The sequence below is a fragment of the Sapajus apella genome, unplaced genomic scaffold, assembly GCF_009761245.1.
Source record: "Sapajus apella isolate SASKATOON/1434 unplaced genomic scaffold, GSC_monkey_1.0 scaffold13, whole genome shotgun sequence".
Lineage (NCBI taxonomy): Eukaryota > Metazoa > Chordata > Mammalia > Primates > Cebidae > Sapajus > Sapajus apella.
In genome coordinates, this window is record NW_022436953.1 from 5,553,577 (window position 1) to 5,569,373 (window position 15,797).

The window sequence follows — 15,797 nt, forward strand, 5'->3', positions numbered from 1 at the left end:
TTTCTTTTTAAAGGAGGACGAAGGAAATCAGTAAACTAAACTCTCTGCAGATATGAGACAGATTTGAAGTTCTGATACCCAACTGTGTGTGAGAAAAGTCTAGAGAGGAACATGAAAGATCTGCCTGGCCCTTGCCAGGATTAGGGATACTTCTGGTTTCCATTCACTAATGTCAGATCCTTCCAGCAAAAGGGAAAGCAAGTTCAATGATGGGAGTCCCCAAGAGAAACAGGGACTCTGGGAAGTTGATAAAAAAGTCACATCTGCAAAATAGGACTACCTTAATATACTTTCTTCTTTTATATATTTTTTAAGATAAAAAAAAAAATTATCTCCACAACCTTTTTGACATAGAAAATACATGTATGATACATTGGACTAAATGGAAGTGACCACTTGTGGCTGGAAGACTAGTTAAAATGCTCTGTAATAAAATACCAGAAGTTGCAAAGGAATGTGCCTAATTGCCTAAACTAAAGAGACACCAATGCGGTGGCTACTTTTCCCCTGTTGTTAAAAACAATCCCTGCTAATCCCAAGCAAAGCTAGAGCAAATATATCGGCCAGGGGCTGTACCTCTGAATACGCTTAGACTAGGTAAGGCAGTTTTACCCAAGAACTCTAATAAAACTCTAACAACCAATTCAAATGAAAATTAGACCCCCTTCCATTTTGGAAAGGTGAACTTACCTGTTGTACTCGGATAAAGCCTGAGCAATTACAAGCCCCATTCCCTAGAAGGGAAAAGACAGCACAGGTGAAATAAGACAGCAGCCTTTAGGGGTTGGTGATGATGCTAGAACTAGGTCGGGAAGAACATTAGCCCAAGAAGTCCTGACTGAAAGTTGGCAACAAGGACAGAAATTCTGAGATGCACTGTCAAAGCATCAAAAGGAGCTTCTTTGGGAAGATTTTTCTTATCTAATTATCTTAATGTTCCCAGGTACAATTAAAATGGATTATCAAGACGTGAAACAGACCAGCCCACATTATTGACAATTTCACTGGGATCATTTTCCCTTTGAAAGAGAATATCCAGGCCGGGCGCGGTGGCTCAAGCCTGTAATCCCAGCACTTTGGGAGGCCGAGGCAGGTGGATCACGAGGTCAAGAGATCGAGACCATCCCGGTCAACACGGTGAAACCCCGTCTCTACTAAAACTACAAAAAATTAGCTGGGCATGGTGGCACGTGCCTGTAATCCCAGCTACTCAGGAGGCTGAGGCAGGAGAATTGCCTGAACCCAGGAGGCGGAGGTTGCGGTGAGCCGAGATTGCGCCATTGCACTCCAGCCTGGGTAACAAGAGCGGAACTCCGTCTCCAAAAAAAAAAAAAAAAAAAAAAAAAGAAAGAGAATATCCAGTTAAACAAAAAGCCCTCAGATGTCTCCAAAACAGCCGGGCAAAGTGACAATGAGTCCATGCTAAATGAAGGTGAACATAGATAAGCTACTTTCTTTCAGGCCACAGGAATGTAAAGGGAAGTAGCATTAAGTAAATGTTAAAGTGACTTATCAACTTCCCCCAGAAAGTTGGGCAGGATGGAAAGGGAATAAAGCAAGACACAGGTCATCTTATTCCTCCCTATATTCAGAGATCAGATGTAATTTCCCAAACTTTCAAGGATATATATAGCAGATATAGATCATCCCCATGTTTCCACTTCACCAAGTCAGGCTATAAATACTGTCTGGCTAGTTCTGAAAGAAGGAATCTCCCATCATTTAGTCATCTAAGCTTTCTTATTCTTGAATGTGTAATTTATTGACTTTGTAGGATAATCAACTTCAACACACTGTAACACGAAACATAACCAACTACTTCATTATGATCAGTAAGCAAATAAGTCAAAAGACAGTAAAACAGTAGCACTGATGCACTAAAAAGAAATATTAATTCCCTCTCTATAACCACATGAAATTGACAGGATAGCTTTCTGTTCTCTGTTCTAAATGTCCACTAAAAGTAATGCCACTGAATGCAAATAAGTAAGGCAATACACAAGGATCCAGATACTCACATTGAGTGTGGCCTCATCGTCCACAATAGATAGCTTCACAATATAAGGATTCACAGACTGTTAAATAAGAGAAGAGACTCCAGGTAAGTGTGACCTAGTTAAGAAAGCCCATTAGCTATTTAAAAAGTGTTAACAGAAATGCCCTCTCTCTACAGCAATGCTCCTGATACACAGCCCCAATCCCTATTGCCTGCTGACCCCTCCCATTTCCAGTTAATTTCTCAGTGTGTATGGGCATCCATCAAGTGTACACACAGATACATACACATACCTCAGTTCTGTTCTACCCGTATTTTTCCTTAGGTGGAATCAGTGCACGCCTATGTCTAACACTTCTACCATCTTTCCTCTTACTTGCATCTAGAAAGTAAGTGAATGCTCCACAAAACTCACTTTGTCCTACCCTACCAATAATTTGCTAAGTCCATAGGGATAGCTGTCTTTTGGGAAACATTAAAGCTTCTTGCCATAAGGCACATATTTACAAGTTGCTAACTTACATTTTCATCCCAAAGGCTCCCTAACCATTTCACAAACTATATGCAAGGACTGATTCACCCACCCGTAAAACAAAGCCACCTTGGGGTGGAAAGTGGCAGCTGCTTAACAGCCAGAGAGGCCATTTATGGAGATCTGATATCCAAATCACACTGCAGGGGGAACTGAAAAAAAGAATGTAATTATCCAAACAACAATCTGGTCAGAACACTGGGATTTAATGATTGTCCCATCACTTATAGCACTGGAAGAGTTCTTGAGTTATTCCAGACCCAATCTCAGTTGGGCAGCATAAGAAAATGGACATATATTTAAACTAATAAAGCAATTGGACCATCTCCTACAAGGGGGATGAGAACAAATGACCTTTCCTTGCACCTATAGGATGTGAGGAAAGATTTCATATAGATCAGGCACCAAATCTAATCTAAGAGAAGCAAGGAACAATAGTTCTCAGACTGGCAGTTTCTACAGCTACCAAAAAACTCATTACTGAGAAACTTGAAAACCCACTGAAAGGCTCATTCCCCACACAGACCTATTTAACCAAGCTTCTGAGGGCATCTTTCGCATGTCAATTGGGAATAGAGAACGAGACAGCTTTGCTTTCTTAACAGCCCAAATGTTTGTAAGGTTTAATGCAACACAACTTAAGGTGTAAACCCCACTCCATTTGTTACTTGATCTGACAGAAGGAAGGCTCTCAACACTTCTTCCTATAACCAACAGTCAAATTCTGCCAATTCTACAGACCTCAGAGAAGATCCCAAGCAAGTGAATCCTCAGAAAAGAAAATCAAGCAAAATCAGCTGACTTAGAGATTCTGCCATGATGAGAGTAACACTAGAAAGAGCAGACCACTATTTCTTGGCATATTTTTTTAAAGTTCTGGTCACTCATCTTCCCAAAAGTAGACTGTTTTAAGGTTGTTGTTTCTTTTTTTTTTTTTTTTTTTATTTTTTGTGTTTCCTTCCTGTCTCTGCCTGGGTATCGCCCAGGCTGGAATGCAATGGTGTGATCTCGGCTCACTATAACCTATGCCTCCAGTTCAAGTGATTCTCCTGCCTCAGCCTCCTGAGTAGCTGGGATTACAGGCATGTGCCACCATGCCCAGCTAATTTTGTATTTTTAGTAGAGACAAGGGTTTCTCCAAGTTCTTCAGGTTGGTCTCAAACTCCCAACCTCAAGTGATCCCCCCATTTCAGCCTCCGAAAGTGCTGGGATTACAAGTGTGAGCCACCGCGCCCAGCCTGTTTAGCTGTTAATCAAGGTCATCTGATTTCCAAGCAAAGGTCTGCATTCTAGTTCTTCTGCTTATTGTGAGAAATTAGGCACATTAAGCTAAGTTTCTATTTCCTCATCTGCAAAATGAGGATACAGGTTGCGTATCTCATCTAAAATGCTTTAGGGTTGGTCATGGTGGCTTATGCCTGTAATCCTAACACTTTGGGAGGCCAAGATGGAAAGATCACTTGGCCCAGGAGTTTGAAACAAGCTTGGGCAACATGGCAAAACCCTATCTCTACAAAAAATTAAAGAGTTAGCTGGGGCCAGGCATGGTAGCTCACTCCTGTAATCCCAGCATCTTGGGAAGCTGAGGCAGGTGGATCACCTGAGGTCAGGAGTTCAAGAACAGCTGACCAACATAAAGAAACCCATCTCCACTAAAAATACAAAAATTAGCCAGGGGTGGTGGCACATGCCTGTAATCCCAGCTACTCGGGAGGCTGAGGCAGGAAAATCGCTTGAAACCAGGAGGCGGAGGTTGCAGTGAACCAAGATTGCACCACTGCACTCCAACCTGGGTGGCAGAGCAAGACTCCATCTCAAAAAAAAAAAAAAAAAAAGTTAGCTGGGGATAGTGACACATGCCTGTAGTCCCAGCTACTCGGAAGGCTGAGGTGGGAGGATCACTTGAGCCTAGGAGGTCAAGGAGTGTCATGTTGGTATTCAGGAAGTTTCACATTTGGGGGCATTTTGGATTTCAAATTTTCAGATTAGAGATACTCAACCTGTATTTTTTATGCTGTGGTTGCTACAAGGCTTAAATGAAGTAAGACACATCAAATCTTTAGCACACTAGCTGGTACACACTAAAGGCTCAATAATTGGTATAGGTAGCTATATTTTTTTCTCCTTTTACATTATTATCACATTCAAAGGCAAGCTCTTTAGGAAAAAGAGAAGTGTGGGGAGAAAAGGAACAACTTGCAATTAGACATAATAAACGGAATGGTAATTTCTGAGAAATGTCATGCTCTGGGAAACAGTTGGGATCTGAGTCACTTCATCTCAATAGGCTTGGCCAGCCTAGAAAACCAGGATCTTAATGTTGTGAAAATTTCTATTTTACCAGATGCTGATTTTTAAAACTATACACCTGTTGTGCTGGTCACTTTTTTAAACTGGAAGTAATCTACTTTTCATCCGTAAGACAGAATTACAAACTCTGTGAGTCTTCACAGTAGCACTCTAATAGGGTCCTGCCTTTATTTGATCAAAGCTACACATACTATTTTTCATTGCTCTTCCCTAGACCTTTTTTGGGGGCTCTTCTGTCTCTTTAGATGACATTATTAAAATAGAACACATTATTTGAAGTGAGGAAGAACTACACATTTACTACATGGTATCTTTTCCATCACTTTTATTCCTTAAGTCCAATAACATCTTCACTTTGTCTGTGCTTAGTTGGGTACCCAGCCTCTCTGTGCCTCAGTACCTTTCCAGTAAGGTTAGAACTTATCCCACTGGTCATGAGATTGATGGCTAGAATGCTTTTCTCCCCAGCACAGTCTCTCATGCTAGTTCGCACAGAATTTCACCAGCTTTGGTTTTGCCATGTTCATCTGGAATTCCTCACATTCCTGTCAAAAATCTTCCTGCTCCATGATCACTAGGCTTCCTTAATGGTTTCTGGTGAATGATTTATATCAAAAACTGCAAAGCCCAGATAAATTAGGCCCACAGGCTCACCCTTGCCCACTATATTAATTCTTCTGGGGGCTTCTGAAGGACTAGAGATGCATACTTCATTCCAGAAATATGATTCTCTCCAGTTCCTTGGCCATGTCCAATATTTCAGGCTGACATTTCAGAGAGCCCTACGGAGCTGTGCCAGGATTCAGATCACAATCAGCGAAGCCAGGCCATTGCCTCAGAATGGCCTGCATCCAGCAGAATGTTCCGAAAATATTCATTACTGATGATAGTGTGTTCCTATCACATATAACCCTCACCTCTCTTTAACTATCCTCAGCATTTTCCACAGCTATTTTTCTGGCTGTTGTAATGAGGCCCCAGAGGCTATTACACATGACAGAGATCAAAATGGCTACCATGCCAACCCCTCCAGATCATGAGTAAAACAGGTGTTGGGAATAAATTTCATATTTATTAGGAGCTCTATACACATTCATCAGTTCCTCCAACACAATAAAAGCAATCAGATCTTGGAATTTAAAACACATTAACATTGTTCTGCATATTCTAGTCCCTCTTTAAGTATTCCTTTCTCACAACCTCCCCTGCTTTCGTATCTCTTCTTATAAGAATCAGTTCCAGGTTCGAGACCATCCTGGCTAACGCAGTGAAAACCTGTCTCTACTAAAAATACAAAAATTAGCCGGGTGTGGTGGCACGTGCCTGTAGTCCTAGCTACTCAGGAGGCTGAGGCAGGAGAATTGTTTGAACCTGGGAGCAGGGTGCAGCGAGCCAAGATCACACCATTGCACTCTAGCCTGGGCAACATAGCGGCTCTGTCTCAAATAAAAAAAAAAAAAAAAAAAAGAAAAGAAAGAAAGAAAAAAGAATAAGCTCCAGATTTTGTGTTACCCCTCACTTTCAACCTGGCCAGATAAAGCCTACCTAGGCTTTATTATATCAAAAATCACTAGGTGGGCTGGGCGAGGTGGCTCACACCTGTAATCCGAGCACTTTGGGAGGCCAAGGCGGGCAGATCACGAGGTCAAGAGATCGAAACCATCCTGGCCAACATGGTGAAACCCTGTCTCTGCTGAAAAAAAAAAACACAAAAAATTAGCTGGGCATGGTGGCTCGCGCCTGTAGTCCCAACTACTTGGGAGGCTGAGGCAGGAGAATTGCTTGAACCCGGGAGGTGAAGGCTGCAGTGAGCAGAGATCGCGCACTGCACTCCAGCCTGGCTGGCGCCTGGCGACAAAGACTGTCTCAAAAAAAAAATCACTAGGTGGCCAGAAGCTCAAAAAGGAAAATTCTCTGTCCAGCTGGCTCAATTCTCACAGTGTTGCTACTTATTAAGTGAACAAAGTCACGTTGCCTCAGTGAAACTCCTGACTTTTGGATTCAGCAAAATGCTCCCAGTGCCCAAACTCAGTGCCAAATGCTTCCTACTCCTCAAAAGCCATCTCCAATGAAAACCCTTGTCTTCCTTGAGTGGTCCCCTTCCTTTTCTGCCTATTCTGCCTTTTGAAGAAAATCAAATATATGTGCCAATCCAAGTATAAATCTTTAGATTCTGCTCTTCATCTCTTCATCTAAAAAAACCTATAAATCTGCACCCTGATTAATTCAGGGGCAAAAAGAACTCCCAAACTGGTATAAATAAGGCACTGACTTCAATTTTTCATTAAAATCAGAAAGAGTTTCTAGGCCAACAGTGATACTTATATAAGTAGACTGCATAAGGAGATCTGATATACAGGGATAAGGAAATCTGATATACAGTGATGTGCTGCGTAAAGACATTTTGGTCCATAATAGACTGCAATATTCTACGGTGATCCCATGAGATTATAATGGAACTGAAAAATCCCTATAACCCAGTGACATTTTAGCCATTATCAAATAGTGCAATCCATTCATTACTCACATATTTGTGGTGATAATGGTGTAAGGAAACCTACTATGCTGCCAGTCATATAAAAGTATAGGACATACAATTATCAGCCAGGCACGGTGGCTCACTCCTGTAATCCCAACATTTTGGGAGGCTGAAGTGGGCAGATCACTTCAGTTCAGGAGTTCAAGACCAGCCTAGGCAATATGTTGAACCCCATCTCTACCAAAAAAAAATAAATAAATAAAAGCTGGGCATGGTGGCGCATGCCTGTAGTCCCAGCTACTCAGGAGTCGGAGGCAGGAGGATCATTAGAGCCTCAGAAATGGAGGTTACAGTGAGCCGAGATCATGTCACTACACTTGTCTGGGCAACAGAGCGAGACTCCATCTCAAAAGAAAAAGTATAGCACATACAATTATGTATAGTACCTAATACTGGATAATGATAATAAACGACTATGTTATTGGTTTATGTATTTACTATACTTTTTTTTTCTTTTGAGATGGAGTCTTGCTTTTTCACCCAGGCTGGAGTACATTGGTGCAATCTCAGCTCACTGCAACCTCCATCTCCTGGGTTCAAGCAATTCTCGTGCATCAGCCTCCTGAGTAGCTGGGACTACAGGTGCGCACCACCATGCCCACTAATTTTTGTATTTTTAGTAGAGATAGGGTTTTGCTATATTGGCTAGGATGGTCAAACTCCTGACCTCAGGTGATCCACCCACCCCTGCCTCCCAAAGTGCTTGGATTACAGGCATAAGCCACCATGCCCAGCCTAACTAACTACACTTTTTATTGTTATTTTCTACTGTATTCCTTCTACTTATTAAAAGAAAAAAAGTTAACTGTAAAACAACCGAAGGTGGGTCCTTGCACAGGTATTCCAGAGGAAGGCATTATCACAGGAAATAACAGCTTCATGTATATTATTTCCCTAAAGATCTTCCAAATGTGGAGGCGAAAGACAGTGATACTGATCATCCAGACCCTGTATAGGCCTATGCTAATTTGTGTGTTTGTGTCCCGTTTTTGTTTTGTTTTTTGTTTTTTTTTTTGAGACGGAGTCTCGCTCAGTTGCCCAGGCTGGAGTGCAATGGCACGATCTCAGCTCACTGCAACATTTGCCTCCAGGTTCAAGTGATTCTCCTGCCTCAGCCTCCTGAGTAGTTGGCACTACAGGTGCCCACCACCATACCCAGCTAATTTTTGTATTTTTTTTTCTTTCTTTTTTTTTTTTTTTAAAGAAAGAGAGAAAGAAAGAAAAAAAAAGAATAATAAAAAAAAAAAAAAATGGAGAGGAAGAAAGAGGAAGAGGGGGAGAGAACGGAAGTGTTGCTTTATTCCCCGGGGTAGAATGCAGTCTAAAAATGGATATTGAAAACTTCTTTTATGCTTAATAATGGAAACAGGAAAAAAAATAAAAAATAAAAATAAATGAGGGAAGAAAATAACAAACAAGCAGCCAACCAATATTTCATTTAAACCTGTGAGTAGGTGTGATGTGGTACTGATAAGAGTGTGTATTTTGTGTATTTAAAGTGGAGAGTTCTAGAAATGTTTATTAAGTTTACTTGTTCTGGATCTGAGTTCAAGTTCTGGGTATCCTTGTTAATTTTCTGTCTCGTTGATCTGTCTAATATTAATGTTGAAGTCTCCCATTATTATCGTGTGGGAGTCTAAGTCTCTTTATAAGTCATTAAGAGCTTGTCTTATGTATCTGGGTGCTCCTATATTAGGTGCGCATATATTTATGATCATTGAGTCCTGTTGTTACTTTGATCCTTTTATCATTATGTAATGTCCTTCTTTCTTTTAGTCTTTGTTACTATTAAAGTCTATTTTGTCAGAGACGAAAGTTACAACTCCTGTTGTTTTTTTTTTTTGCTCTCCATTTGATTGGTGAGTGTTCCTCCAACCTTTTGTTTAGAATCTTTGTGTGTCCTTGCTTATGAGATGGATCTGGACACAGCATGCCGATGGGTTTTGACTTTTTATTCAACTTGCGTGTCTGTGTCTCTGATTGGGGCGTTTAATCCATTTAAATTTAGGATTAATACTGACATTTGTGACTTTAATACTGTCATTTAATGCTAGCTGGCTATTTTGCCCATCAGTTGATATAGATTCTTCATTATAAAGATACTCTTTATCTTTTGGTAAGTTTTTGGGATGACTGATACTGGTTGTTCCTTTCTGTGTGTAGTGCTTCTTTCAGAAGCTCTTGTAAAGCAGGCCTGGTGGTAATGAAATCTCTGAGTTATGAAACTTAGTTTGGCTGGATAGGAGATTCTGGGTTGAAAATTCTTTTCTTTGAGGATATTGAATATTAACCCCCATTCTCTTCTAGCTTGTAGGGTCTCTGCTGAGAGATCTGCTGTGAGTCTGACAGGTTTCCCTTTATGGGTAACCTGACCTTTCTCTCTGGCTGCCCTTAGAATTTTCTCCTTTATTTCAACCCTGGTGAATCTAACGATTATGTGTCTTGGGGTTGCACTTCTTGAGGAATATCTTTGTGGTGTTCTCTGTATTGCCTGGAGTTGAGTATTGTCCTGCCTTACTAGATTAGGAAAGTTTTCCTGAATAATATCTTGAAAAATATTTTCCAGCTTGGATTCATTCTCTTCACAATATTCAGGTACACCTATCAAACGTAAATTAGGTCTTTTCACATAGTCCCATATTTCCTGTACACTTTTCTCATTCCTTTTTACTTTTTATTCTCTAATCTTGCCTTCTTGTTTCATTTCATTAAGTTGGTCTTCGACCTCTGATATCCTTTCTTCTGCCTGATGAATTTGAGTGTTAAAACCTGTGCATACTTCTCGATGTTCTCTTACTGTATTCTTCAGTTCCATTAATTCACTTATATTCCTCTCTAAATCGTCCATTCTCTTTAGGATTTCGTCAAACCTTTTTCCAAGATTCTTAGTTTCCTTACATTGGGCTAGAACATGTTCCTTTAACTCACAGAAGTTTCTTATTATCCAATTTCTGAAGACTAATTTTTGTATTTTTAGTAGAGATGGGGTTTCACCATATTGGCCAGGATGGTCTTGAACTCCTGACCTTGTGATCCGCCCACCTAGGCCTCCCAAAGTGCTGGGAATACAGGCGTGAGCCAGCATGCCTGTCCGTGTCTCCGTTTTTAACTAATAAGTTAAAAAAAAATTTTTTTTAACTGAAAAAGGCTTACAGAATAAAGATATGTTCTTTATACTCTTTGGGAGACCAAGGTAGGTGGATCACATGAGGTCAGGAGTTTGAGACCAGCCTGGCCAACGTGACAAACTATAGTACAATATGTTTGTGTTTCAAGCTAAATGTTATTACAAAGGAGTTAAAAAGCTTTTAATTTTTTTAGTTTATAATGTAAAAGTTACAGTAAGTTATTATTGAAGAAATAAAAATTTTTTCATAAATTTAACATAGCCTAAGTGTACAATGTTTACAAAGTCGATAGTTGGCCAGGCATGGTAGCTCACACCTGTAATCCTAGCACTCTGGGAGGCCAAGGCAGGTGGATCAAGACCAACCTGGCCAACATGGTAAAACCCTGTTTCTACAGGCACCTATGGCAGGTGCCTGTCCTCCCAGCTACTCAAGAGGCTAAGGCAGGACAATCATTTGAACCTGGGAGGCAGAGATTGCAGTGAGCTGAGATTGCACCACTGCACTACAGCCTGGGCAACAGATCAAGACTCTGTCTCAAAACAAACCAAAAAAAAAAAAAAGTCTATAGTAGTGTACAGTAATGTCTTAGGCCTCCACATTCACTCACCACTCACTCACTGACTCACCCAGAGCAATTTCTAATCCTGCAAGCTCCATTCATAGAAAGTGTCCTATTAAGGTGTCTGATTTTTTTAATCACCTTTTTTATGTTTTATGAAGATCAACAAGAATATTTTTTATCTTTTATATCATTCTTTCACCATACCTTTTCTAGGTTTAGATTCTGTGTGTTTGTTTTTGAGGCAAGATCTGGCTTTGTCACCCTCACCCAGGCTGGAGTACAGGGGTGCAATCTCAGCTCACTGTAACCTCCACCTCCAGGGCTCAAGCCATCCTCCCACCTCAGCCGCCTGAGTAGCTGAGACTACCAGCATCTGCCACCATGCCTGGCTCATTTTTATATTTTTTAAAATACAGAGTTTTGCCATGATGGCCAGGCTGGTCTCGAACTCCTGGGCTCAAGCAATCTACCAGCTATGGCCTCCCAAAGTGCTGGGATTACAGGCATGAGCTACCATCCCTAGACTTAGATTTTTTTTTTTTAAAGACAGGGTCTCACTCTGTCACCCAGACTGGAGTGCAGTGGTGTAATCGTGACTCACTGCAGCCTCAAACTCTTTGGCTCAACCAATCCTCCTACCTCAGCCTCCCAAGTAGCTGAGACTACAGATGCATACCACCACACCCAGCTAATTTTTTAAGTTTTTTTATAGAGACAGTTTCTTACTATGTGGATCAGACTGGTCTCAAATTCATGGCCTCAAGCAATCCTCCCACCTCAGCCTCCCAAAGCACTAGGATTATAGGTGTGAATCACCATGTCCAGCCTAGATATGCTTAAATACTTAAATAATTACTACTGTGTTATAATTGCCTACAGTATTCAATATAGCCATATGCTATCCAGGTTTGTAGCCTAAGAGAAATAGGCTATACCATGTAGCTTAGGCATGTACTAGGCTATATCATGTAGCCTCAGTATGTAGCAGGCTATACCATATAAGTTTGTATAAAGACACTTTCTCATGTTCACATGACAACAAAACTGCCTAATGACCCATTTCTCAGAATGTATCCTTGTTAAGTGACACATGACTGTACAAAAATCAAATCTTTCAAAATAGATATACTAGGTCAGTGGTTCTCAATCCTGGCTAATCAACATACTCAATAGGAGAACTTAAAAAAAACAAAAACAAATTCCCAGGTCCCTTTTCCCCAGCCCCAAAAGACTCTGATTTACTGTGTGCAGAATAAGATCCAGAAATGTTTTCTTTTTAAAAAGTCCTTAGGTGATTCTAGTAAGCTGGGTATAGGAATCACCACATTAGGGAGTACTTACTCATTAGAAGTTGCATCACAGGATTCCTTTGAACAACTAGATCCTCTGCCCCATGTATTTAATATGGAAATTTTAGAATCTAGGTTATCAAATTTAATCTATATACTATTTACCAAGAACATGTCTTCTACATTAAGTGAAGTCCTTTAGGAGGGGCCACATTTAACAAGATTATAGGAAGATAACAATCATCCACTAAGGGCCCCAGTTACCTCATATTTTCTATAGTTCACCAGCAAAGCCAAGAGCACAACAGCATCATACCCATGCTCCCTACGACTTGGGGGATGTGAAAGTATCTGTAACAAGAACCAAAAATGCATAAGACTTTTAACTCCTGGTTCCTGGGAATACAGAGAAAATTTGAAGAGATGGTTTACCCCAAAGAGAAAGAGGTAACAAGGGAATTGACCTACCTGTAAAATTGCTTCAAATATGCTGTTGATCATTACATACTCAAGAATAGTGTTCTGGCTGATGTTATCCGTCACCTGAATGCAATAAAAGGCTTTTTAAAGTCTGTACTGAGGCATTCTGATATCTCATGTAATCTCCTCCCCTAGCATCTAAGAGAAATAGAAATATTAAAATATTTCTACTAGATAACTTAACAGACCTTTCACAAGTGCCCCTTAAGTCATGAGAGCCTGAATAGACAGACAGACATAGGAGTAGGAAATAGGCAAATTAAAACTTCCTACGTCTTTGAACTTCTCATTGTTTCTCTCATATTCTCACACACGCATTTGCTTAACAGTTTCTTGGGTTTTATTCCTCAAGTGCACAGGAAGAGGTTTATGAATGCAGAAATCTTTAAGAGGTGGCAGGGAAAGAGAACCTCCTGAAGTAAATGATCAATACCCCACTCTCCTTCCACTAGGAAGTACAGGGAGCCTACAGTGATAAAATCAAAGCCAGCCAGGCACTGTCTCAAAAAAAAAAAAACACCTCAGAATCACAAGAATTATTTCCAAATGAGACCTGATGAGAACAAGTCTGACAACCTAGAAGATAGTAGTTCCCCTGAAGTGAACCTTCTAAAGTGAAATATCACATAGCCCGCTGGCTAAAAATGCCAGTCGTTGCTCCAAAGAGCAACTTTTAGGAAGCAAAAGACCATGCAGCTAACTTCCTACACATCCAGACACAAGGGAGTGATGCAATACCCCCACTGAGAATATTTTTTCTCTTTTTCTTTCTGTCTTTGGGCTCAAGTATTCAAATAGGATTGCCCCTCCTGTCAATTAATACCCTTGACAAACATAGACAGGTTACTTACGGTCACTAAGCAAAGGAGAAGTTTCAGACATAAACTCTTCAGACTTTCAGAACCTTCTGCACAAAGCAATGAATCCAAACTCTCCATCAAGTTCTGAGAAAAAGAACCAATAAGCATTAAACCGTACCAGGTAACACCCCACCTTTGTCCAACTCTGGGTTATGTTATCCAGGGTAATGTGAATAACACAAATGAAGCAACCCTATCATTTCCATAGGCCTAGGCCTTGCAAGGTTAGATAAAGAAAAGGAGGACTTCTCAGGCTGGGGCTGCTAAGAAAGAAAAAGAATAACAAGCCTTCAAAATCTAGCTATATTGAGAAAAATGCTTTAGAAAAATTACACAAGAACAGTAAAGAATTCACTGTTCTACCAAATGAATGCATGTTTGCAGTCTATCATCCTCATACAAACCTTTAGATTAGAATGAAGCAAATAAAAAAAGGGAAACCTAATGGTTCAATAATTGTACATAAGTTTCTTTTCCTTTTTTTTTTTTGTCAGCCAGGCTGGAGAGCAGGTCATGTTCATAGCACACTGCAATCTCAAACTCCTGGGATCAAGTCATCCTTCCACCTCAGCCTCCCAAATAGCTGGGACCACAGATGTGTGCCACATCTGGCTATTTCATTTTTTTTTTAAGTAGAGACAAGGTCTCACCATGTTGTCTCAAACTCCTGAGCTCAAGTGATCCTCCTGCCTCGGCCTCCCAAAGAGTTGGCATTGAAGTTGTGAACCACTATGTGAGCATCTACTCTGTGCTGAATATTGTGCTTTAAAAGAATATAGGGGCTGGGCGTGGTGGCTCACGCCTGTAATCCCAGGCCATGAGCCACCATGCCCGAGGTGGTGGGTGGGAGGCCGAGGTAGGCAGATCATGAGGTCAGGAGTTCAAGACCAGCCTGACCAACATGGTGAAATCCCATCTCTACTAAAAATACAAAAATTAGCCAAGCATGGTAGTGCGCATCTGTAATCCCAGCTATTCAGGAGGCTGAAACACAAGAATCACTCGAACCTGGGAGGCAGAGGTTGCAGTGAGCCGAGATTACGCAGCTGAACTACAGCCTGGGCGACAGAGCAAGACTCCATCTCAAAAAAACCTTGACAGCAAAAGTCATGGTTTTAGTTTATACATATATATATATATATATATATTATATGAAAAAACTAAAACCATGACCCTTGCTGTCAAGGTGCTTTTTAGTCTAATGGAAGAGAAAAACAAGCCAACAGTTTCAATTCAGTAGTTACTATGACAGAAATATACGTGGAGGAATGGAATTTGCTCTAAAGTCACCTATTCCAAGACCCCTTGGGAGTGAGTTATATTAGTTATATTTTGAAAATTCAGTAGGAATTGGGGAGGAAAGGAATTCCAGACAGGCATTAGCATCATCAAAGACATATAAGGAAAGAAATGGCCCTAGTGAGGGGTTGAAATAAAAGCAGTTTGTTTTTATGGGAGTATAAAGAATGACGCACAGTGGTGAGATATAAGACTAAAGAAGTAAATATAGTCCAGATTATGAGTTTTGTAAGTCTAACTAGGGAGTTTGGTCTTCATCCTGTTAGTGACAGGAGACTAATGAAGGATTTTAAGCAGGAAAGATGAGTGTAAGATATACATACTAACATCACGCAGTTGTAGTGTCACTGTGGATAATGGATTTAAAGATAGTAAGCTTGAAAGGAAGGAGACTAATGAGGACTAACTATCAATTTCCTGAGACAGTTGCCGTGTCTTATTTGCCTCTTGTATCCTCAGTGCCTACCACAGTACCTGGCATATAGGAGCCCAACAAATGTTTGTCAAAAGAATGAATGGGCCAGGCGTGGTGGCTCACACATGTAATCCCAGCACTTTGGGAGGCCAAGATGGGCAGATCACCTGAGGTCAGGAGTTCAAGACCAGCCTGGCCAACATGGTGAAACCCCGTCTCCACTACAGATACAAATATTAGCCAGGTGTGGTGGCACATGCCTGTAATCCCAGCTAGTCCGGCAGATGAGACAGGAGAATCGCTTGAACCCGGGAGGGGAAGGTTGCAATGAGCTGAAATTGCACCACTACACTCCAGCCTGGGTGACAGAGCAAGATTCCATCT

At 40.8% G+C, this 15,797-nt stretch overlaps 1 protein-coding gene across 6 annotated transcripts in view; it reads right to left on the reverse strand.

Annotated features, from left to right (window-relative positions):
* ARMH3 (armadillo like helical domain containing 3) overlaps positions 1-15,797 on the reverse strand; it is a 205,240-nt gene that overhangs the window by 164,138 nt on the left and 25,305 nt on the right. For all 6 annotated transcript variants that reach the window (XR_004269933.1, XM_032281396.1, XM_032281392.1 and 3 more), the window contains 5 exons: positions 13,691-13,783; positions 12,828-12,902; positions 12,624-12,710; positions 2,019-2,075; positions 691-734 (listed from right to left, as the gene is read on the reverse strand). Coding sequence is in view for 5 of the 6 variants with exons in the window: in XM_032281396.1 (XP_032137287.1) it covers positions 691-734; positions 2,019-2,075; positions 12,624-12,710; positions 12,828-12,902; positions 13,691-13,783 (356 nt within the window). In the remaining variant the exon portion in view is untranslated. The remainder of the gene's footprint in view (positions 1-690; positions 735-2,018; positions 2,076-12,623; positions 12,711-12,827; positions 12,903-13,690; positions 13,784-15,797) is intronic.